The sequence below is a fragment of the Nothobranchius furzeri genome, chromosome 15 (genome assembly GCF_043380555.1).
Source record: "Nothobranchius furzeri strain GRZ-AD chromosome 15, NfurGRZ-RIMD1, whole genome shotgun sequence".
In the NCBI taxonomy this organism is placed as follows: domain Eukaryota; kingdom Metazoa; phylum Chordata; class Actinopteri; order Cyprinodontiformes; family Nothobranchiidae; genus Nothobranchius; species Nothobranchius furzeri.
Genome location: NC_091755.1, coordinates 2,811,019 through 2,836,208, shown reverse-complemented (window position 1 = coordinate 2,836,208; position 25,190 = coordinate 2,811,019). Strand labels below are relative to the sequence as shown.

The following is a 25,190-nucleotide window of genomic DNA, read 5'->3' as shown; positions in this document are numbered from 1 at the left end:
CTGCGCACTTCGGTAGGGCGTGTTTGGTTTGGCTAAACAATAAACATGGCTGTATTTAGCTAACGTTAATTAGCGATAGCATATAATGCTGTGTTCAATGACAAAATGTATTGTTGTACAAAACATGACTTAACATTACAAAATTAGCCACACCAGCATTCTCAAATGACTTAATCGTGGCATAGCACTGCAATAAGGCTAAGAGCAGATTTAAGATGCCATACTTTCATAGCTGTTGTTCTGATATGCTCCAAATGTGTTCTAATTTGCATTCTGCAAAGCCTATACTTGTGTGTAGCTTATGTTGTGGTTTTTATTTATTTTTTATTTGGCAACAAGGGCGGGCGGCAAAGTAATGACTTTATTGCAACAGGGAAACATGTTTCTAACTGTGCATTTGACTATAAACGTTTTTAATCTTTGAATTGATTTTGTGTTTTCCAGAGCAAAGCAAAGAACCTTGTCGTCTTATCTTGGGCAAGAGATGCAATGCACACCTCAGAGGGCAGCTGAGCTGAATAAAAGGATCTTGAAAGTAAGTAATAAATATTAGCTAACTGTTGCTTGCTTTCAGCATCTTTTAGGAGGAAACTGCTTACTATGTAAAAAAAAATTCACCCTCATTTAGATAAAAACAGATGACAAATAGGACAAAATAGGGTCCAGTGTCTATAATCTCCAGCGTTTGCTTTTGTTGGCTTCTTTTTTCTTCATGTCCTTGTGAGATTTGTCTAGTAATTAACTGTTAAATGCTATGTTGTTTCTATATTTATATTTTCCTTATCTTACAGTTGATTGTTAAAGACATGAGGCCTTTGTCTCTTGTTGAGGGTGACGCCTTCATCGATATGGTCGAATACGCCTGTCCCGGCTTCAAATGTCCATCCAGGTGGTGGTTCACAAACCAGTTGGAAAAGACATATGAAGATACTCTGGAGAATTTAAAGAAGAACATAAAGAAGAGGTCCTCAAAAGTCACACTCACCACTGATGCCTGGACAAGCATTGCCACTGAGGCCTACCTTGGCGTGACCTGCCATTACATCGACGACAACTGGGAGATGGTCTCATTTGTCCTGTGTACAAAGCCCCTCGAAGAGCGACACACAGCAGACAACATCGCTCTCTGGATCGAAGAGGTTGCTGAGAAGTTTGATTTCTCTCTTCGCAATGATGTCCAGGCAATAGTCCACGACAATGCAGCTAATGTTGTGAAAGCCCTACGGATCCTTGAGGAGAGGCATGGTGTATCTTCCCTTCGGTGTGCTGGCCATACAACACAGCTGATAGTCAACCAGGCTCTGAAACACCCCCAGATCAGCAGGGCGCTTGGGGCAGCAAGGGAGCTTGTCAGCTACTTTCACAATAGCAATTTTGCCCTCCTTAAACTAAAGGCCAAACAAGAGCAGATGGGCACTCCTCAACACAAATTAATCCAGGATGTAGCTGTGCGATGGAATAGTTCCTTTTATATGATTACACGCCTCCTTGAGCAGCGCTGGCCTGTAACTGCAACCCTTTCAGACCCAGAGGTCACTAAGGCATCAAAACGTTACCTTGATATGAAAGCTGAACAGTGGAGCCTCTTGGAGGAATTACAGCAAGCACTTGAGCCATTTGAGCAAGCCACTGTCTTCCTTAGTGGAGAGGCATACGTCACAGGATCTGTCCTGCCGCCTCTGGTGAAAGGTCTACAGAAGTCCACAGAGAAAACATTTGATTCTGCTCCCATTGCCACCTTCCAAACAACAGTCGCTGCAGAGATTGCTTCAAGGTCAGTGTAATTATTCTGGTCTTGAAATCTAGTTTTAAACTAACTAAATGTATTTTAAATTAAGCTTTCCCAGTTTGCGTCTTAATGTTTTCCTCATAGGTATATATCATAGAGCTGTTGCTTCTACTAGTCTTTCCCTCCAAGCACTTTGAATTTATGTAAGTGTAAAAATCATATCAATTATGTTTCAGATGGAAGAATCAGACTTCATATGATGAAAATGAGAATGTGAGCATCTTCGCGGCAGCCCTTGATCCACGATTCCGAAAGCTGAAATTTCTTTCCACTGATGATGTCCTGAAGGTAAAAATCAAACTTCAGAGCCTTGCACTTGAAGCCAGACCAGTTCTAGTGAAGGAAGAACCTGAAGCTGATGTCTCCCACCAGCAGCATGATGCCATGCTGAAGCCAAAGTCCGTCCTACACTCACTGCTTGGCTCAGATGAGGAGGAGCTGGAAGATGACGAATCAGGCCGGGAACAGAGAGAAGACGCTGTCAGGAATGAGTTGCTTGTGTACTTTGGGGAGAAACCCATTCCAAAGGACCGAAACCCACTCCAGTGGTGGAAGGAAAATGAAGTGAGATTCCCCACCCTGGCTGTTGTGGCAAAGTCTTATCTGGGCGCCCCTGCAACATCCACAGCGTCTGAACGTTTGTTTTCAGCAGCAGGGACAGTTGTCAACAAAAAAAGAGCTAGTCTCACCAAAGAGCATGTGGACATGCTCACATTCCTCCACAGCAATTCAGAGTAGGCAGTGCAGAGGAGTAGTACAGTGTGGAGATGTGGGAGGGGAAAAAAATAAAAATATAGACAGTTTTAAACTGCATACACTAACAGAATAACGGTTCAGTTTCATTTTGCAATAACTGGGACACACTGAGGAATGTGTGCTGTGCACTGCACAGTGTTTTGTTTTGCACTGCATTTTTAAAACTATACAACAATTTTTTCTGTTCAGGCTGTAAAACTGGGTGCTCTTCCTTTAGAGACTGTTAAACAGTTTTTTTGTGTTAAACACTCAGGGATGTTCATGCTGTGACCTGCACAGTGTTCTGTTTTGCACTAAAACTACTGCTTTTATTTTGTTTTAAGCAAAAGATGTTTGACTTTGGAAAATTGTTGTGTAATAAAGCCATTTATACAATTTTGGGGGTATTTATTTAAAATATTTTGGTTTTAATCAATTGTACAGCAAAAAAAAAACAATCATAAGATTAATCATTTAATTAGTCATTAGAATAGTCGACTATTCGATAAAATAATCGCCAGAATAATCGTTTTGAAAATAATCGTTTACCTACAGCCCTACTGTATGCCAATTCTAAATGTAAAGATTGTCTGCGTAAACCTGAACAGGTCCAACCCGGTCTTACTGTGAGACCGGGTTGACGGTCACGCTTGTGCGTAATCATATTGGCGCATTCTGGATGCGACTCCACATTGGAGACAGGAACAAGCGCTATTCAGCCAAAGTTTCATAATCAGGGAACATTTTCTAAGTGACAAGTTTCGCTTCAGTCGGAGGAATCTTCCCGCATGCGCTCTGGTTCTGCGATGCGTTCCAAGCCCCTCTCCACATCTTCAGCTTGCTGTGCACCGTACGTACGCGCTGACAGCGAGCTGCGCTGAGCAGTGTCCAGCTCAGGTGTTCAGATCGGAATCTTTTCTTGAGTGATTTAGCTGCATCTGCGATGTACGTAACGAATAAAATGTCAGTTCGTCTGCATGCGTCTGGGTAATTCTTTCTATTCTTTCTCCGTCAAAATAAACGGTCAAATACAGGGAGAGGGTGCTCGCTGCAGAACCACAAAGGCGGAGCTGCACCATAAGGTGGAGCAGCACCAGAGTCAGCCCCGCCCACTCACGCAAACAGCCTAGCCCACTGACTTTTTCAGTTTTGCTTTTTTTAATCGCAAACTAACCTGACCCACATGAATTACGGCTGTTACTAGTTTACAAATGTTAATGCTATGTTCTATGCTCCAATTAAGCAAGATACATATAACTTGCTACATGACAAAGCCTGAATATATCCCGAAATGAAAAGGTTTCATTTAGCAAATATCCGCCCATAGCCGCTCCAACAGAACCAAGGTACAAAAGCATTTAAGGACAAAGGCTTAGTGGGCTCTAGTAGTCTAATGGCAAGATCATCGAACTTAAGTTTTGCTTTCCCCTCAGCTGATGTTGGTTCAACTCTCGGTGGGGTCGACAACAATCTATTTAGCCAGCTGAAACATTTAATTTGTTTATATTTTAGTTGTAATGTTTATTTTCTGCAAAATATTTATGTCTCTAAAAGTTCTTGGAATTTGGTCGTTCCTAAACAGCATTTTAGTTGAAACTCTGCTCACAAATGGACTCACACTGGCTAAATAAACGAATAAAAAAAAAAACACATTAGTCATTGTATTTTAAACATGTACCAATAAATGGTTAAAAACGTAGTACTGGCAAGTGTAGCTAGAAAAGAAGTAAAAAGTTTGCACCGCTACCTGGAGGCGAACCTGCGCAAAACTACATGCCAAGCTGACTCCATAACCACTTGACCACTAAATCTGATAACAAGCTAGTGGCGTCGCATGTAATTGTTCCATCATAATTGTCCCATCCAGTGTGTTTTTGTAGATGGGATGTATGGTTTATTGGCGGTGTCTCAGTAAGTCATTTCAGAAATAATTTGTCACGAAAATTCACGGAATATCCAGATTTGAGAACCAAGACCAGACCCGCTTCGGGGGAGGAGACCAAATTGAAGCTGAGATGGGAGGAAAATGTGTGAATGAGGCCAAAAATGGCTTTGGCGTGTTTCTTATGAGGAAATGACAATATAACTTGGTAAAAAGTTCCAAAAGTTAGATTTTTAATTATATGGAAACTTTACAAAACTGTTCAATTAACTTCTCAACTCCGTCCTCAATCTTGCATTTTAGATGATATTAGCTATAACACCCTCTTTGGTTCCAGAATGCTATTAAGTCTGACAACTGGAAGGAATTGGACTGACTCTGATGGAATGGGTGGGGCTGACTCTGGTGCAGCTCCACCTTCTGGTGCAGCTCCACCTTTGTGGTTCTGCAGCAAGCACCACTTGAATACGGGAACTATCTGGTCAACACAAGCCCTGCTTTTAACTGTTCTGTTTTCTTGTGAAAATTGTTGCAAAGAGATATAATTTAACTTGATTAACACCAGAGCCAGGCGCACTGCACCGTTATCTCCGTCACTGTAAATGAGGGAAAAACAAAATGATCGGATCCTTTTCTGACCTTCCCCACCTACAAAGTTTAATTACAACAATCAAACGTGACAGAGCCTGGATTTGTATTCTGAACAGTCTAAACATGTTTTAAAAAGAAACGTATGACAAAAGTGACACCTGCTCAGTAAAACCACCAACAGGGTGAAAAATATCTAAATATTGTAGCAGAGACGGGCTACAACTTCTGGATCCACTTTATATAAATCGTTTTATTGATTATCTTCTTATGAAAGATAACTCTGACGTACACGAGCGACCGGTATTGATTGCTGTCACCTGTTGTGATTGGTTAAAGCAGCTCTCTGCTGTCTGAGGGTAGGCCCCGCCCACAACGCCGCGGCTGCTGTGGCTCCCAGTGCTTCCTTTAATGTGGGAAACGGGTAATAATGGCTCTTTGATGGGAACAGGTTGCCGACCCCTGATTTAAGCTAACAAAATAAAACCCAGAGATTTAAATATTACTACAATTGATAAGGATGCTCTGATCTGATTCAGTGATTTTAAAAGGAACAGAATCAGACGGATAAAGATCTAATTTAGCCTTATAAAACAACATATATGTTTAAAATTCATTGTGTGATAGACATTATCAAGTGAAAAAAATGGCTTAGTTTTAATTTTAACAAGTTCCTTTGCATCAAATTCAAGTTTATTATATATTACTATAAATTATTATATTTTATATAGAGCCAAATCACTACAACAGTTGTCTCAAAGCACTTCCCAAAGAAAAACAGTCCAACTATGTAGATCAGTTGATCCAATGATTGAGTTATGCTGCAGATGGACTTTAACAGACACCGTAGTTGTGACGTGGGAGGTGTTCGTATGTACCACGCGTTCGAGCTACCCGGTTAACATGGCTGTGTAAGTTGCTGAGAGTAACCAGTAAAAGCTCTTATAATCAAATCCTGGTCTCATAGCTCATTTCCACATTTTTGTCAGAAGACGTCACGGATCTATCGCCAGTAAGCGTCATTTTTTTCAACGTTTGAACAGAAGAGGCATACCTTACAAGTGGCTAACGGACTAGCAAGAAAAAAATGGCGGAGGGTTTTCGCAGACCAGACCCGCTTGTCTTTGACGGGGACATTGCCGAGAATTGGCGTGTTTTTGAAAGGGAATACGACATCTTTATTGAGGCAGCCCACTCTGACAAATCTGACAAAACGAAAGCTTATATCATCCTTAATCTAGCAGGAACAGAAGCTATTGAAAGAGAATGCTCCTTCATCTACGCCGCAGAAATTAGGGCGCCACCCACAGGAGACGGAGCAGTCATTCATCCAGCAGAATCCAAAGAGGACCCAGACTGTCTAAAAAAGAAATTTCGGGAAATGTGTCACCCACAATACAACAAAATAATGGAGAGACACAAGTTTCATTCCCGAAATCAGAAACAAGGTGAGACTGTTGAGTCATTCATCAGTGATTTGAAAATTAAAGCTAAAAGTTGTCACTTTGGAGATTTAACAGATGAGTTAATCTGCGACAGGATTGTTTGTGGCATAACTAATGACGGCATAAGGAAGGCTCTTTTACGTGACTGTGACTTAACCCTTTCCAAAGCCATTTCTATCTGCCGCGTTTATGAAATGACCGAGGAGAACACGAGAGCTCTGTCAAAACAGCCAGCCACGGCGGTGGATGCACTGCAGCCAAGCTCCTCCAGAGGGAGTCCCAGGACAAATTATAAACCTGCGAGCAGGCACGAGATGAAACTCATCACAAACTGCAACAATTGTGGAGGAAATCACGCTGCACAGAGAGACAAATGTCCTGCATTTGGCCAGCAGTGCCACAAATGTCAAAAATGGAACCATTACAAGAAATGCTGCAAATCAAAGCCTCCAAATGAAAATCCCAAAAAGCAATGCTTTGTGGGTAAATACCACATCAAACAACCTGTACATCAGCTAGAGTTACAACAGCCTGACAGCAACAGTGATGACACATTCTATGTGGATGGTGTCGAGCCCGTTGTGGTTGTGGACGATATAAACACCCATAGAGGCAACTGGGATGAAGGATTTGTCACTGAGTCTACACATAAGAGACAAGCCTATTGAAATGAAAATCGACACTGGAGCTAAATGTAATGTAATGGCAAAAAGCACATTTCTCCAGCTGTCTGAGGGACAAATTTTGGGATGCAATAAAACTGCAAACAGGGTCCGAAATTAACACTCGCCACTCGCCAAATGCGAGTAAATTGCTCCATTTGGCGAGTAAATTTTTGAGCTCTACCTGCCACCTGGCGAGTAAATATTTGCACCAAATTAGTTATGTTTATCAGTCATCTTCCACGGATTTCTGATACTCCTCCCGCCTGCATGCAACGTACACAAACGTACGCGAAACGTGAACGCCGCATCAAACATCATTTCCACCTATCCCATTCAATCAGTTTATCAAGTTAGCAGTTAGCTTCGCGTTAAAACTAGCGGTGAAATGTGGCGGTTTTTAACTGGAGTCAGCCAGCCTTCCAAAAGAAAACTCGTCGAACTGGAAGAAAAACCACCAGGACCAGTGGCAACCAGAAGATTTTGTGAAAAGTGGCGAACTGGAGACGGCGGAGTCGTGAGACAATGGCTGCATTATGATGGCCATGTAGCGTTGCTGCCTTTCACAGACAGCTGGCCCTCGGCATTCTTCAAATATCCAAAAAATGCCCATACTTCCGACTTTGTCTTCTTTGAGGGATAATAAATGTCCCGAGTGCTGCCGTCTCCTCCTGCCATTATTTCAGCTTTAGCTTAAAGAAAGTTTTGGTCGTAAACAACAAAGTGCGCGTGTGCCGCCGGCAACTTCTAGCAGATGATACGGTGGCTGGTAAGGGTCACCGCGCCTACACAGCAGCCACGGTAATCCACCGAGATAATATATATGTGTATATATATATATATATATATATATATATATATATATATATATATATATATATATATATATATATATATATATATATTTTTTTTTTTTTAAACAAGACTGTTATTATTGTCAACTTTTTTACCGGGGGTTACTGCTACACCGGTTACCGTGACAACCCTAGCCCTGACACACTTTCAGATATTCTCATGGTGCAGCTGTGTTCTCCAGAGATCAAGGACTAGGACCCAAATGAGGCTGTAATGCTTTGGCACAAAGACGGTGTCAGAAGCAGGAGGCCAGACTTCATGGACAGAGAAAACAAGGAGTCTGACTAGATTTCAATGAAAGAGTTCATAAAAACATCTCTAAAAATAAATAAATAAATAGTAAAAATGACAAAAGAGTTGTTTTTCTTATTAATTGATGTTTTAATTATTTTGTCACTCTGTTTGGAATCAACATAATATAGAATTACATGCTTTAGGTAGATCTAAATCATTTAGAATTTTGGCCGGTAAAAAATATGCTTGGCCGGTAGATTTTCATCATCTACCAGCCAACTTGGCCGGTGAGTAAAAAATTTAATTTCGGACCCTGACTGCAAACCTAGTGGCCTTCGGGGGCAGCAAGATCGAAACAGCTGGTTTTGCCACACTTCCCCTATCACTAGATGGACAGCTACACACACTACCATTCTTCCTTGTGGATCATGATGTTGTGCCACTACTGGGATTTTGAGCAAGTGTACGCCTAAGACTTGTCACACTGAGCCATCATGTCCACCAAGGCGGTACAGAGACTAACAGTGATTTTATCGACACTGTCCGTGACCAGTACAGTGATGTGTTCGGTGAAGAGCTTGGAAAACTTCCAATAACATACTCCATGACCCTGGACCCTGAAGTGCAGCCCGTCGTCCGGCCAGCACACCGCATTCCTATAGCAATGCAGGCCCGAGTCAAAATGGAGCTCGATAACATGACCAGTAAAGGCGTAATTTCAGCAGTCTCCGAGCCCACAGACTGGGTTTCATCATTGGTGGTAGCGCACAAAAAAGACAAAGAAGAGATAAGGCTGTGCATTAATCCCAAAAACCTAAACGCTGCTTTAAAGAGACCACACTACCCAATGCGCAGCGTTGAGGAAGTTGCCACCCAAATGGCAGGTGCAACGCTGTTCTCAGTACTTGATGCAAAGAGTTCATTTTGGCAGATAAAGCTCGACCATAAGTCATCACTGCTAACCACATTCCGTACACCCTTTGGGCGCTATAGGTTTCTACGCATGCCATTCGGCATAAATTCAGCGAGTGAATTTTTCCAGCTCTCAATGGAGCAATTATTCGCCGGCTACCCTTGTGCAATCATAGTCGACGACATCATCGTGGGAGGTCGCGATGCAGCAGAGCACGATGCAAATCTAAAGAAGGTGCTCGATCGTGCACGAGAGATTAAACTCAGGCTAAACCCCCACAAATGTAAGTTTCGCCTTGACCAAATTTGTTACGTGTGACATCTGTTCACAAAAGACGGTCTCAGGGCTGATCCCACAAAGACTGAAGCTATCACGAACATGCCAGTTCCCCAGGACTCCCTGGCCGTACAGCGTTTCCTCGGTATGGTTAACTACCTGGGAAAGTTCATCCCAAATCTCAGCAGCATTGCAGCACCGCTTAGACACTTAACACACAAGGACACCGTCTGGTGTTGGCTCCCACAGCATCAACAGGCATTTGAAAACCTCAAGTCCTGTTTAGCTAGCGCACCAGTCCTGTCATATTTTGATGTAAAACAGCCGGTGATTTTAACCTGTGATGCTCCACGGTATGGACTGGGTGCTGCATGTCTGCAGGGTGCAAAGCCAGTAGCGCACGCGTCCCGCACGCTCACAGACACCGAAACACGCTACGCACAAATCGAAAAACAACTGTTGGCAGTTGTGTTTGCGTGCACCAAGTTCAGAGATTACATATATGGGAAACCCATAACGGTTGAAACAGACCATCAGCCCCTTGTTACAATTCTAAAAAAGCCAATCCACACTGCCCCAGCTCGCCTACAGAGGATGTTACTGCAGTTACAAGCTTATGACATAAAGCTAGTCTACAAGAAGGGTAAGCACATGTACCTTGCAGACACTCTGTAGCGAGCCCCAAGCAGCAGTGTTTCCCGAACACAAGGTGAAAACAACGACTTCGAAGTGATGTCTCTCAGCTACATCTCTACAGCCAGGTTGGAGGAGCTACGAGCTCACACAGCAAGGGACCAAGTCCTGCAAACTCTAACCACAGTGATTCAGAACGGCTGGCCCAACAAAGACCGTCAGGTTCCGCTTTCCGTGCGTCCATTCTTTCCATACAGAGAAGAGTTGATTGTGGAGAACGGTGTTGTTGTTAAAGGTCAAAGAACTGTCATCCCCGACTCCCTGCAACAGGAATACATAAGCATCATGCACAGAGGTCACCCAGGCTTAGAAGCCACAAAGCGCAGAGCAAGAGGCACTGTATTTTGGCCGGCAAAGAACAAAGACATAACAACAAAACTGCTCTCCTGCTCAGCATGCAACAGCACCCGACCGCACCAACAGAAGGAACCTTTAAAACTACATCCGGTTCCTACCCTGCCTTGGTCTACAGTCACCACAGACATGTTCGAGTGGCATGGACAAGAGTACATGGTGCTAGTCGACTCCTACTCAGGCTGGTTCTAAATCGACTGTCTCCAGGACACATCTTCGGCAGCTGTGATCACCAAACTGAAAAGACATTTTTCAGTCCACGGGGCACCTCACACCCTGATTTCTGACAATGCAAGACAACACACCAGTCAGCGTTTTAGAGAATTCACTCAGCAATGGGACTTTGTCCATGTAACCAGCAGTCAAGAATACCCACAGTCTAATGGACTAGCTGAAAGAGCCGTTCGCAGCCCCAAGCTGTTGATGGAAAGATCTCATAGAGATGGGACAGACGTTTTCCTCAATCTTCTAAACATCAGAAATGTTCCACGTGATAAAACGCTGGGATCACCTGCAGAACGTCTAATGTCCAGGCAAACCCGTTCGACTTTTCCTGTCAACACCACACTGCTGGAACCGGCCCCAAAGGACGCTGAGCTGATCAGTGTGCAACTCAAAAAGAAAAGGCTCATCCAGAAGCAGTACTACGACTCAACAAGCCGCCCATTGCCACCACTCACGGAAGGTCAAGTCGTCAGGTTGCAGGCTACTAAGGGACACTATCGCCTTGGCACGGTGAAGGAGGTGTGCAGCGAACCACGCTCCTACATCATCGAATCTAATAGAGCAGGGGTGTCAAACTCAAACTCACAAGGGGCCGAAATGAAACTCTGGGACGGAGTCGAGGGCCAAACTTAATATTTTTTGAAAAAGTGACGGCAAATTTGCACATTTTCTTTATCAACATGTATGCAATTTTGAACCTTTAAATTTGGAAACAAACTTATTTCTGCATTAACACTGAATGTGGAATAAACAAATTACACACGAGCAAGTCAGTTTTAAATAAAATGCATCAGTGGTATTCATTACTTGTGGTATAATCAGCATTTTTAAAATCTATTCAGGATTTATGTTTTCTTGTTTATTCATTTTTCTTATTTTTTATTCTCCTTTTAATCTCCTGTAATGCATGTCATCACTGCTGTGACGTCTAGCTTTCCCCACTGAGGAACAATAAAGGGATTTTCTATTCTATTCATCTATCTGCAGCCTTTCCACTTCCTGTTTACTGTAGGTTAAATCTTTTCTCACGTGCCAACAACAAAATAAAATATCATTTTATCTTAAATGAAAATGCAACATCTCACCTGTTAACTTTCATGTTTTGGAGCAGAAAAAGAGCATAAAACCAACATATTTAAAGCTCAGTTTGTTCCACTGGTTTACTGTGATGCTCACCTGTTCCAGCCAGATACCTGCATCATGGGGTTGATCTGAGCTGAGGAGGAGACTCCTGTTGTTTTGTTCATCTTCATCATAATAATGACAACATTAGATGACAACAGGTGCTCACATAGGTTTGTGCTGATGAACATGTCTGAGCAGCTTGACCACGTTGTTGTGTGTCGGGGAGGAAACACAACCACAGAGTCGTGCTGGTTTGAGCGTGTCGCTGCTCGCTGGAGTTATATCAGCTCTGTCTGGACGTTAGTTGGAACACTTTTTCTTTCAGTCGTGAACACATTACTGAGCGGCTAGAATCTCCGTTTCTGGGCTTCAACGTCAGAAAATAGCTGAGTAAACTCGGCGCTGAGTGAGAGGAGTGTAGTTTGTCCGAGACAGCGGAGCTGCAGAGACCGGCAGCAGGCGCTGGAAAAAACACAAAGGAGGGGGCTTCGTCGGCTCCGCGCTGACGCCGCAAAGCATCATGGGAGTTGAAGTCTTTGCGGTAAAAACGGCCAGCGGGCCAGTTTTAATATATTTTTGATATTTATCTCGCGGGCCACATAAAAATGCTCCGCGGGCCGCATCTGGCCCGCAGGCCTTGACTCTGACATCTGTGTAATAGAGGAACCTATAGGAGAAATCGTCGCCACGTCCTACCCGTTGCAGAGCCACCACCACCCCGACAGGTCAGCCCTGCACGTCTCTGCCCCCATCCTGCTGATCCTGCCACACTGAACACTCCTTCCCCTGCTCTAGGACCCCAGCAGACACCTCCACCAGCTGGAACGCCCACTTCACATTCCAGCGTGCTACAAGTTCCTGCAGTTTGCTCTTCCGCCGAGATATCACACAGTAATGCTCCCTATGTGACACGCTCAGGCCGCATTTGTAAGCCTAACCCCAAGTACAATGTTTAAAAAAAATAATAAAAAAAGGGAAGGTGATGTATTAATGCTACTTTGATGGTTCTTATCTATCCAGTATTCAGTTGTGATGTCAGACAACCAGATTCATGTTTATGTTCCTGGACATTTGGGTTTGGAAAAAAAATAATAAATAAATGTTATAAGAATGTTATAAGGGTTTGAAAAAAAAATGTTACAAGACTTTATTAGTTAATCGCCAATTAATGTTCAACACCATTTCACATCTCCTACTTTGTAAAGTGATTTGGATAGTGGGTCATTAGTATTTAACTTTGTTATGCATAGCATATGTTGATTTTCATTGATTGCAATAACTAAAAGGAGAGGATGTAGATCAGTTGATCCAATGATTGAGTTATGTTGCAGATGGACTTTAACAGACACCGTAGTTGTGACGTGGGAGGTGTTCGTATGTACCACGCGTTCGAGCTACCCGGTTAACATGGCTGTGTAAGTTGCTGAGAGTAACCAGTAAAAGCTCTTATAATCAAATCCTGGTCTCATAGCTCATTTCCACAAACTAAGTTCATGTAATTATGCCAAATACTTAAAAATTTCCTATTTAAGGAACCTAGCAGATTGCATGGAGACACTGACTAGTGTCAGCGTCTTTACAGCAATCACCATACTAAACAAGCATTTTGCAATGTGGAGAGGAAAAATCCTTTTTAACAGGAAGAAACCTCCAACAGAACCAAACTCCGTATGAGCAGCCATCAGGACCTCAGAGACTTCTGCACTGAGCGGGTGATTTTTTGAAGGAGGACATCTTTGGAATTGAACTAACTCTCTGTCAACAGAAACACAAATCAAACACCATTAGAGACTCCCCAGTCCTCTCACTCATGAACAAATGAGGAGATTTTTGTAGGGACAGTTAATGATTAAATAAATAAGCATATATTAGACAAATGAAAAAGGATCAGGCCTCTGATTTTCGCAGATGATGTGGTCCTGTTGGCTTCTTCAGAACCTGATCCCCACCCATCACTGGAGCGGTTCGCGGCCGAGTGTGAAGCAGCTGGGATGAGAATCAGTTCCTCTGAATCCGAGAAGTGGGAAAAGGGTAGAATGCCTACTCCAGGACAGAAATGAAGTCCTGCCCCAAGTGGAGGAGTTTTAAGTATCTCAGGCTGTTGTTCACGAGTGAGGGAAAACTGGAGCGTGAGATCGATAGGCGGATTGGTGTTGCGTTTGCAGTGATGCAGGCGTTGTACCGGACCGGTCTGTCGTGGTGAAGAGAGAGCTGAGTCAGAAGGAGAAGCTCTCGATTTACCGGTTGATCTATGTTCCTACCCTCACCTATGGTCATGAGCTTTGGGTAATGACCGAAAGAACGAGATCGCAGATACAAGCGGCCAAAATGAGTTTTCTCCGTAGGGTGTCTGGGCTCTTCCTTAGTAATAGGGTGAGAAGCTCGGTCATCCGGGAGGGGCTCGGAGTAGACCTGCTGCTCCTCCACATGGAGAGGAACTGGTTGAGTTGGCTCGGACATCTGGTCAGGATGCCTCCTGGACGCCTCCCTGGTGAGGTTTTTCAGGCACGTCCAACCGGGAGGAGACCTAAAGGTAGACCCAGGACACGCTGGAGGAACTAGGTTTCTCATCTGGCCAGGGAATGCCTTGGGATTCCCCCATAGAAGCTGGCCCAAGTAGCTGGGGAGAGAAAAGTCTGGGCTTCACTTCTTTGGCTGCTGCCCCCGCGACCCGACCTTGGATAAGTAAGCCATAGCAGATGGATATTTAACATACCTGATGAGCTCAACAAACAAAACAAATGACATTAAAGGCTGCCCGTTTCAGTTGCAGTTTCTTACACTTTATGTTTAATTGTGTAAAAAAACTGTCGATTGCTTTTTGGAATATTGCATTAACTGGAAACGTACAGTAAACTATCTGATGGCATCTTCATCTGCGTGAGTTCAGATAAATGCAACGCTATCTCAGTGGCCTAGTGGTAGGGTGTCCACCCTGAGACTGGGAGATCAGGGTTCAATTCCTGGTCGGGTCATACCAAAGACTTAGGAAAATGGGACCCAATGCCTCCCTGCTTGACACTCAGCATTAAGGGGTTGGATTGGGGGGTTAAACCACCAAATGGTTACCGTTGCGCGGCTGTGTCTGCAGCTCACCGCTTCTCCAGGGGATGGGTCAAATGCGGAGAACAAATTTCGCACACACATCAGTGTGTGTGACAACTAATGGGACTTTAACTTTAATTTTAAGTTGCTGCGAGGGTTTCCCGATGGCTATGCAAGGATGGACAGGGTTGAGCAAACTTTTCTAAACATCCATCAAGACAGAGCACGAGCTTGTGATTGGTCAGGACGCCGCAATCTTTAAATTCATCAAGAGCACCGCCATTGCTCTCTCAAAAATAAAGAGAGCCAAAGTTATTTAACAGCAGAAGTCCAAATATACGAACACCCTGGAGTCTGAAACAATATGTAGAATACAGTGCTTATCTGTCACTAAACTAACTTGAAAATTTCTACTAATTATGTATAAATGTAATTCTAATAATGTCCAATTCTTGAAGTTTTGTATAAAATCAAAAAAGGTGTCATTGTAAAACTCTGTCCTTCATTAATTCTGCTGTTCTTTTCTGCTTCAGCTTTTTGCCTCATCAGACCTTCAGTCTGATGTTCCTGAACCTGTCTCTACTGCTGAGGTCAGCACATAATTCATGTTTTTTTTTACAATTTTCTCATTATTATGAGTCAGGTTTTTGGTAGTTTTTACAGTCACTAATAATTGCGAATCTGTTTTATATACACAGAGAATTCCAGTTTCATCCCTGGGAAATCTGGGAAATCCCTCAACCTTTGACGCTAACAATAATGGTAAACAAAATGATGTAAAATGCTGCAGTAAAAGTATATATTAATGCTCAGACATTTTGTGCACAGTAGGTAAAATTTATTTGTTACTCAGATGAAACCTCGGGCAGAACAAACCTACGTTTTTGGACCAAAATTACAATTTCTAACAACATGATCATGGAATTGTCAAAGTTGCAATTGTTTTGCAGTACTCCTGAAAATCCCAGGATCTGTTGTGTCAAGTATTTTAGACATCTGGTATTTTCCTCTGTGTTTCATTATAGCTGCAAATGCAGGCTGTCTGTGGTTGTATTTTAGATATCCAAACATACATTTGTAAGAATTGTATTGAGGATATTCTTAATTTATATTTTAAATTGTAAAAACACTTTGAGATATCAGTAATTACATTTATGACTAGCAACAATGTATTTTAACATATCCAAAAAGATTTTCATGATATCTGGTTACAGACAGCAGGAATATATTTCTAAAATAAACAACTGAATTATAGCTATCTCACATGATAGTTTCTCCTATTGACAATGTTCATTCTAGACAGGAAGAATGTCATTAGGAAGCACTAAATACCCATACACATGAATGGGAAATGTGACGTGATTTGTCCTAGGAAGAATTATATTTCAGACAGGGTTTGACGTTAACACTCGCCAAATGGGAGTAAATTCTCCATTTGGCGAGGAAAGTTGGGAGTGCCATCTGCATCTAAGGTGACTAAATGTTTGCACCAAATTAGTTCTGTTTATCTTATGTCTTTTTGACAGACTTCTGACGCTCCTCTCCCGTCTGCATGTTACGTACACAAGCATATGTGAAATGTTACCACTGCACCCTACATAATTTCCACCTGCCCCATACACATCATACATATCGATGTAGCGGTTAGCTAGCATCATTCCATTATTGGTTCTTTTTAAAACACAGGAAAGGTTTTTCTTTACCTTGCTGACGTACGTTTCGTTTGCTGACTGCCTGTGGATGTTTTGCAGTCGGCAAACGAAACGTACGTCAGCAAGGTAAAGAAAATCCTTTCCTGTGTTTTAAAAAGAACCAATAATGGAATTAGAAACTAAATACAGTAAGAACACACCAAAGATATCTAGCATCATGTTAAAACTAGGGAGGAAATGTGGCAATTTTAAACTGGATCCAGCCAGCCTTCAAAAAGAAAACAGTTTGAAATGGCCAGTATGCTAGAAAGAAGAATCGTAGCAACTCACTTGTCATGGAAAAAGACAAGAAGCTCAAGAATGTTCGAGAACATGAAAACCAACCAGGTTCAAACTGAGTCTCCACTCGTCACACCCACAGTGTTGGCACTAATGACCATGTCAGAGCAAACAATTAAAACGATATTTCGTACCATACATGCTAATGGAAAGAAGGCAGGGCAATTTTCTGACTCGAGTTGAGGTTCCTGTAAATCTTTGCTTCTTTGAAATGTCCCTGTTCTTAAAAGGAACCCAGGTTACAAAAACTTGTGGTTCTTTAAAGACAAATGTTAGTATTAGCTATATTAAAATGGTGTAAAAAACCTTCTTGATCTCTTAGTTTTTATAAAAATTGTAAAAATAGTTTAACTTGTAGGTCACCATCATTTGTGTCGCAATGCACTCTGGGTAGTGACGTCATTTAGTTGTACTTTGGTTGCAGCTTTGGGATCCTGTAGGGACTGTTCAGCGCCATCAACATGTCATCTGTTCAGCCTTTTCAATTTGAACCAGAGTGAAACATTAATGAGGACATCACTGACCATGTTTCACAAAATGAGCTGCAAAATGAAGAGCAAGAAGGGCAGGATGAAGTGAGTGCAGGACTAGGGATGGGTACCTTTGGCATTTGAATCGATCCGGTACTAATTACCGGTACCTACGAATCGATACCGGTACTTAACGGTACCAATTTTCGATACTTTTGAGTGTTTATTATTTTAATTCTCTTTTATAATTAAATACATATTTTTCTCAATATATAACAATATTTGATAAATATCACGATAAATAACATATAACTGTTTGTATTTTAACATTGTCCTTGTAGTTTTATAAGCTGATAATTAAACTGAAGCAAACATCTTTACTGTGAACTAAATTTACCGTGTATCTTCATTCCTTTTGCCGTCCTTTTTCATTTGATTTTTCCTACTGGGAAGTTAGAATTTCCAAGGAGAAAGCGAACGCACCATTAGCTGACAACAATGGTGGCAATGGAAGCTAACATATCAAGCTAACAATATCTTAAACAGTTTATTTAGCTGCTGGAGCAGATTAAAACGATGCCTCACACTTAGATCGTCACTGGTTTCGTCTTCACCCGTCACATTTAGTAAAGTGAAGCCCAACTTTAGAGCGCGTTCATGTTGTTCTAGTCGGAAATTCGGAGTTCCGAGGAGAAAGCGAACGCACCATTAGCGAAACGGAAGCTAATATATCAAGCTAATTATATTTACCTACTGGAGCAGATTAAGATGAGGATGTCTCACTTAGATAGTTGTCGCTGGTTTCATCATCCAGTTACCCATCACATTTAGTGAACTGGACCCAAGCTTTAGTCTGCGTTCTCTCTACCATGCTGCTCTGTTTACAACTGGTTCACAGCAAGCGACGACAAAACGCTACTGCGCATGCGCAGCTGTCTTGGCAAGTTCTCGTTAGGATGGACGGGTACCGAAACGAGGCACCGTTTGAAATGACGTGAATCGGTGCTCGGTCGGTACTATGGAATTCGGTCGGTACCTTAAAGAGTACCGAATTCGGTACCCATCCCTATGCAGGACAAAACCGGTGGTGCGTGTGCAGCAAATGCGTCTCCATGGTAACCGAGAGGGAGAGTGTTTGTTGTCAAGAGCTCACATTTTTGTCAGCAGAAGTTAAAGGTAAGCTATCTTGTGGCCAAACTGATCCAACTCACTTTTCTCTGTGTGTGTTCCACGGTAACAACTTGCCGCACATCAGCTGGCCACTGTGCCTGCATCTTGACATGTCTGAATCTGTCTTACTGGCAGCATCGTAAAATTTTTGAGAGCACTGTATTGATACACTTACTGCTTGTTTTACTGACGGTATAGGTGAATTATCAGCTTCATCTGTGGCAAGTGGTGTGTCCAATGGTTCGCTCAAAGTGACAGTAGCGGTGCTACATCGATATGTGTTCCCCCCTCAAGATCAATTTCTTTTCCACCTGGCTGCGAGTGGTAATGATCCACTTACAAAAAATAACCCTCACCCGTACCCTAACCATAACCATCCTGTCACCAAAAATTTATGTTTTGCATAATTATAATTTATGACGGTACTCTGTGTAGCTTGTTTTAGTTTGTTTTAGGGTTATGGTTAGGGTACGGGTTGGGGTAAGGGTTAGGACTGTTGGTCTCTCTTCCGTTAGACCAAGCACGGGTACGGAGTAGATGGAGTTAAACACCTTTAACCCTTTGGTGCATAATGGTCACTACAGTGGACAGGTACTCAAAATTGTTATTAATTTATTTTTGCTATTAAGCACAGCTGTTGAAGACTTTATTGCATTTGAGCCCCTCCATTTCGACTTCAGTAAGTCAAGCCAACATATTTCATGTTCAGAATGCACACTGTCCACTGAGGTGGACATGTAATAAACTATGTGTAAATTAAATGTTACAAAAAATATGTAAATATGAAATTTGTTTCATTCAAACCTAAAGATGAATGTAAAAAATTGTTTAAAAAATCATGGTTGAAGATTTCATAATTCATGCATCAAAGGGTTAAAGTTGACAGAACGAGGAGACAAATGATCAGAAGTCCATTCACTGTTTCGCCGCTCGAGAGGGGGAGAGCCGTTCTGCAGCAAGTCCCGCGACCTGCTCTTGCCAGATGCTTCGGACAGACTCTCGCCGTTCTGCTGAAACGGCTGATTTTTATTGAAGATTACAGGAATGTTACATACGCAGTTTGCCATGTACATACGTCAATGATTATGACAGGTGAAAATAACAGCCTTGTTAGCGGACAGTCTAGAACATTCATCCTTGAAAGTATCAGGAACATCGTGATACATTTATGACAGGAGAAGATACATTCACGGTGCGGAGAGGCACTGAGTGGAGATGGAATGTGTACACTCCTTTCTCTGGTGCAGGAAAAGATACACAGCTATTAATCTTTGTGTGGAGGCCTTGAGTATCTGAGTGAGTTTCCATAGCATAAAATGAGCTTATAAGGTAAATATATATATATTGCCTTGTTAGGCAGGATCTAACATGTCACAAGAACTTGTAATTATAAGATGAGCAGAAACATCTCCCTTTTGGAGTTCCTGCAGCTGTTTTAAGAGCTTGTGCAGGAGAGAAACACAGAGAGGCCTTTAACAGTATAACATGGTCCCATAATAAAAAGAGTAGCATGTAAGAATGAATAATAAAAGAGCTTATATGAGAGTTACATATATTTTCAATCCCCCTTTTGAACTCTTTTAAGAGTTCAACAAAGATGTAGGAAATCAAAACAACAACAACCCAAATTCCATCAAAAAGAATATAATAAGCAGAGTTTAAAAACACCAATACAAACAATCAATCAGATTACATTTTCTCATATCTCTAGGAGTAAACTAATACAAAAACATGATTATACTTTCAACTGAACATGTCACAACATGTATGGATCGCATGCACACCCGTATGAGGGCGAAAAACCATAATTATGTACGTCAAATAGGGAAAATTCCCCCATGTCCCCTCATTTTGAGGCGAACACCATTTGGCACAGAGTGGGCATGCCTAGGACATCAATGATCAAAAGGAATAAAAACAATAAAAACAAAAAACTCATAGAAATAAACAGTTTAAGGGATTGTTACAGAAATCACTCAATATTCTCACACTCTAACAACATCTTCTTCATCATGAGAGTCATCACTTTCATCAGATGGTTCCCCTCCCAAATAGATGTTAGGATTGGCTAGTAACAAGGGCATCTGGATAATTGGGTCAGCAGGTGGAGGAGAGATGGCAATGGTAATCAATCTCTGGACTAGTTGCCTAAGACAGGGGATACAGCAACAACCGCAAGTGACAAGAATGGCAGCGAAGACAGACATGGACACCAGGACGGAGGAAACGAGCGATTTGTATTTACCAAATACATCAAGCAAAGAGTCCCACATGGAGGTGTCTACACCAGAGTGGGATTTCATTTTTTCTGTCAAAGAGCGGAGGCCGTCTAAGGCCTTAGTTAAGCTACCGTCCGAGGCCGTATTGTTGGGTATGTAAACACAGCAATCGTGGGAAAACATGGCACACACGCCCCCCTTTTTCAGCTAACAGCATGTCTACAGCAATTCTGTTTTGGAACGCCATCAAGGAAGTAGCCGATAGTTGTTGGTGAACTGCCTCAAGTGCAGTACGAGTGTAGTTACTTAAGAGTTGAACATTGAAATGGATGTAGTTAATGCGATCAACATTTTTATTGGGAGTTATCCAGACAAAAATAGATTCCCATCCGGCGGCTATTTGGTCAACTAATTTGTATTCGTCGGGAACGCCTCTGGGGACACCAATGGCATCTATATAAGTGGGATTGTGAAATGCAGGTAAAGCTGGTACAGATCGCTTTCGTCGGGTGTTAGAGTGAGAGCTGGAAATAGGTGTATCACGAAGTGTTACGGGAGTTACAGTGACAGGTAACAGTAAAGTAATAAGGGCACACAAACCTGAAGATTTCCTGGGAAAACCATTATAGAGTTGTGGAGCACCACACCACCACCATAGATTGGCACGCTTTTTGGGTTTGAATTGTGATGAAACTGACACGGTTGTATTAACGCACCAATTTGTGGTGACATTTCCTAGAAAAGGACCGCCTCGTCCAATTAGATGAATACAACTGAAGTTATTAGGGGCCACAATGTTTGAAAAGAAGGGTGTACCAATGTCATCACCTGGTTTTTGCTTAGGAAAGATTTGTCCAAACTTAGTACAATTAGAATTTAGGGAAGTCCCGTTCATCAAATGGAGGAAACATTTTGGAGGGATCGGCGGTGGTACAATACGGAGAGTAGGGCGAGCTGAAAGGCAAACAAGACAATCTTGATCTGAGGCATTAGCTGCTTGTTCAGCCAGGAGTAACCAATTGTTAGTGCTGGCGGAAATGCCGGTAACCGTCTGAAATGTCTCATCAACAGAAGGGCTTTTAGTGTCAATAGTTATCGCTGGTGAGGGTTTATTTACTTTATCCATGTCAGTTAACACAGGAGCGGGGTGAGATTTACTTAGCCCGACAATATCAAAGACCGTAGAGGTAGGTGAAGTAATATTACGGACACAAAGGTGCACTGTCCAGTAGTACCTTCCACTAATCCAGGGAGCGAGTACAAATAGGGTACATCCGAGAGAGTTTATTGGGCTAATTATGAAAGTCAAAGGGCCTGTTTTGGATCCGCCTTGTTTTATCAATTTGATTCTGGTACGCCAAGTTGTAGCTACTCCTTTGGAGTAGGATGACCAATCATCGCCTGTTTCAGCAACAAGACTGCTCCACTTCCATTGAGAATAAGATCCCCACGTTAAGTACCAAACATGCTCTTTCAGATCAGATGGCGTGTAACGACCATGGGCAGGGTTCGAGGGCAAAACATCGTAGGGGAGTGTAACCGTGGTGGCTGTGGATAATGGAATACACAGAGTGATTGCTTGGGTTAAATAGAGAAAATCAGAGTTACACAGAGGTGAGGGGGATGGGAGAGGTAGGGATCGTTTGTGTCGGTCAATAGGTGGGGTATGGGCTGTTGGTGTTAGCGGGGTATTCTTAGTGGATGTAGGGTGTGAGGGTGGCAAGGGGAAGTCATTACAGAGGAACAAAATAGCCAATGGGATACATAGCAGGATAACAGTGAGAAGTAGGATCAGGAGACGCTGCCTGCACGTGAGAATAGGAGGGAATGGCCAAGACATAATTAGGCTTATACCGGTGTTAATTTAAGAAATTGTATGGGTTATAGCTGCTGTAATCAGTACCAGAGAACGCGCTATAAGCTAAAATTGCTATTGTTAACAAATCTTCTAAATTGGAGAAATCGCGAAAGTATCTGTCGTTCCTAAACCCCAACCTGCTGTCCCTGTATGCCAACCGGTTCAGCTTACTTGGATACCAGACTATTGTAAAGGATTCTTGTTGAGTTATGTTACCCTCAGAATCTTCTTCTGGCCAGGACAAATGAGTAATCAGAATGTACATAAAGATTGTAGAAACATATATCTAATACTTAAACAGGTAAATGAATAATAATATAAAATGAGTAGAGGGTGTAAAATATTACCCTTGTAAAATAGATGAGGGTGTGAAATAGAACCCAGATAAAATAAATGAAGGGTGTTAAATATAACCCTTGTAAAATAAATGAGGGTGTTAAATAGAACCCTTGTAGAATGTTCATAGGGTGGTTACTTCTTCCCCCTGTTGAGGTCCCTTCACTGGCTCCAGGCAGCTGCAGGGGGTGATGATATCAAGATTCTCGTCCTGCAGGATGTGGTGGTAGCTTGGCACGCTACCTCGTCCCGCAGAATTGGTAGCTTGGCACGCTACTGTAGCCAGCTACTTCTCTTCCTGGTTTTTAGGTCCCTTGTTGTGTTTGTGTTTTTTTTTTTTTTTCGGTCAGGCAGAAGTCAGCTGCTTCTCGTCCTGGTCCTTGGGTATTTTTCTGGTCAGGCAGATGTCGGCTGCTTCTCTTCCAGGTTAGGCTCCTCCCTCTGGGACAGGTTCTCTCGGACCTCAGTCAGGGTGCGGTGTGGCTCCTCCGCAGCAGCACACTGGGTCCAATGGTACCAGGAGTCTCCTTTGCCGTCCAGCCGGACAGCGTGTGACGTCCTCTCTGTGATCCTGTAGGGTCCGGTCCACCTTGGTTCCGTCCACTTCCTTTTGGTGACCTTCAGCAGGACCCAGTCTGTCCCAGGTTGTGGTGATGGGGCATCTGTGGTGGTACGATCAGCCTTAACCTGTAACGAGAACTGAGAGACAAGACTATGCAACAGGTTATAATATGACCTTGAGTCGAGGGAGTCAGTCAAGTCAGCAGTCAGAGGTAGTTTTGTGGCGGGTCCTGGAAACGGCCGTCCAGTCTGTAGTTCAAAGGGAGTAAACCTTGTGGTTTTGTTAACTGAGCTCCGTGTGGACATCAAAGCAAGGGGCAAAGCATCTAACCAAGTTAATTTGGTCTGTGCACAGATTTTAGCCAATTTGACCTTTAGCGTTTGATTCATCCTTTCCACCTTTCCCTGGGATTGAGGATGATACACTGAACCAAACTTGTGTTTCAGTCCCAGCATGGTTTCAACCTCTTGTAGATCTTTGTTCTTAAAATGTGTCCCATTGTCCGATCTGATCTTTTCCGGGAACCCGTGTTGGGGAATGTAATGATTGATCAGACATTTGATGACTGTTTTGCTGTCTTCTTTTTTCGCAGGCCAAGCCTCCGGCCATCCAGTGTAGGCATCTACACACACTAGGAGATACCTGTAGCCTTTTACCCTGTCAATCATATCTGTGAAATCTATGATTATCTCTTTTCCAGGGCATGTTGGTATTGGAAATTGACCTTGGATTGGTTTCAGGGTAGGTTTAATGCCAAACTGAGTACACTCTGTACAAGTTTTAACCAAATATCTGGCCATGTCTGTTAGGTATGGATGCCACCAGGGGGACAAATTTCTCATCATCTGTGCTACACCAACATGTCCAACACCATGTGCTTCTTCCATTGCAGTTTGCCTGATGCCAGGTGGTAGTATGGGTCTACCATCTGGACTTCTCCAAACATCTGTGTTAGTGGCGCCTCTTGCCAACCATAAAGTTTTTTCCTGTGTTGAAGCCTGATCTTGCATGTCTTTCAGTGTTTCTTTTGTGATGGATATTCTAGGATCAATGCTTTTTTCAACAGTTGCTGTTTCAACCACCAGGTTATATACAGGAAGATATTCAGCTGTTATCTTGGCAGCTCTATCTGCCTCCTGATTTCCCTTAGATACAAAGTCAGAGCCCTGACTATGTCCTTTGCATTTTATCACTGCCACTTCTGCTGGAAGGAATAAAGCTTCTGCTAGTTCCCTCATCTCAGACTCATGTCTTATGGGTTTGACCCCAGCAGTCACAAAGCCAGCTCTCAACCACTGTTTCAATTCAACATGCACGGCTCCTACAGCATAAGCTGAGTCACTGTAAATATTTACTCTTTTCCCTGTGCTCATTTTGAGAGCGGCAATAATAGCTAACACTTCTGCTCTCTGTGCTGACTGTTGTCCTTTCAGCTTTTCTGCTCCTGCAGTGAACCACTCGCCTGTAGGGAGTTGCTCTACTACTGCCCATGCAGCTTTTAATCCATCATTGTCATCTCTGTAGCAACAGCCATCTGTGAACCAGTTCTTATCAGGATTTTCTAGTGGGGTTGCACTTAAATCTGGTCTGACTTTTTCTTCTATTGCTGTTCTTTGTTCGCACGAATGAGGCTCCCCATTACCCATGTGGTCTGCCATGTTTATCCCTTCATGTGTGTAGGTGATGTGTGGGGCCTCTAGGATCTTACTGATTTTTCTTTGTCTTAGTGGGGTCATGGTGAAAGCTTGTGATGTAATGTAAGC

General features: G+C 42.7%; 1 protein-coding gene across 1 annotated transcript; it reads left to right on the top strand.

The window, feature by feature from the left end:
* The first annotated feature begins 258 nt into the window (after positions 1-258).
* On the top strand, positions 259-1,861 carry LOC139063423 (E3 SUMO-protein ligase ZBED1-like). Its single transcript, XM_070545284.1, has 2 exons — positions 259-535; positions 792-1,861. The coding sequence occupies exons 1-2, from the start codon at positions 485-487 to the stop codon at positions 1,782-1,784; spliced, it is 1,044 nt and encodes a 347-aa protein (XP_070401385.1). The 5' UTR covers positions 259-484; the 3' UTR covers positions 1,785-1,861.
* The last annotated feature ends 23,329 nt before the right edge of the window (positions 1,862-25,190 follow it).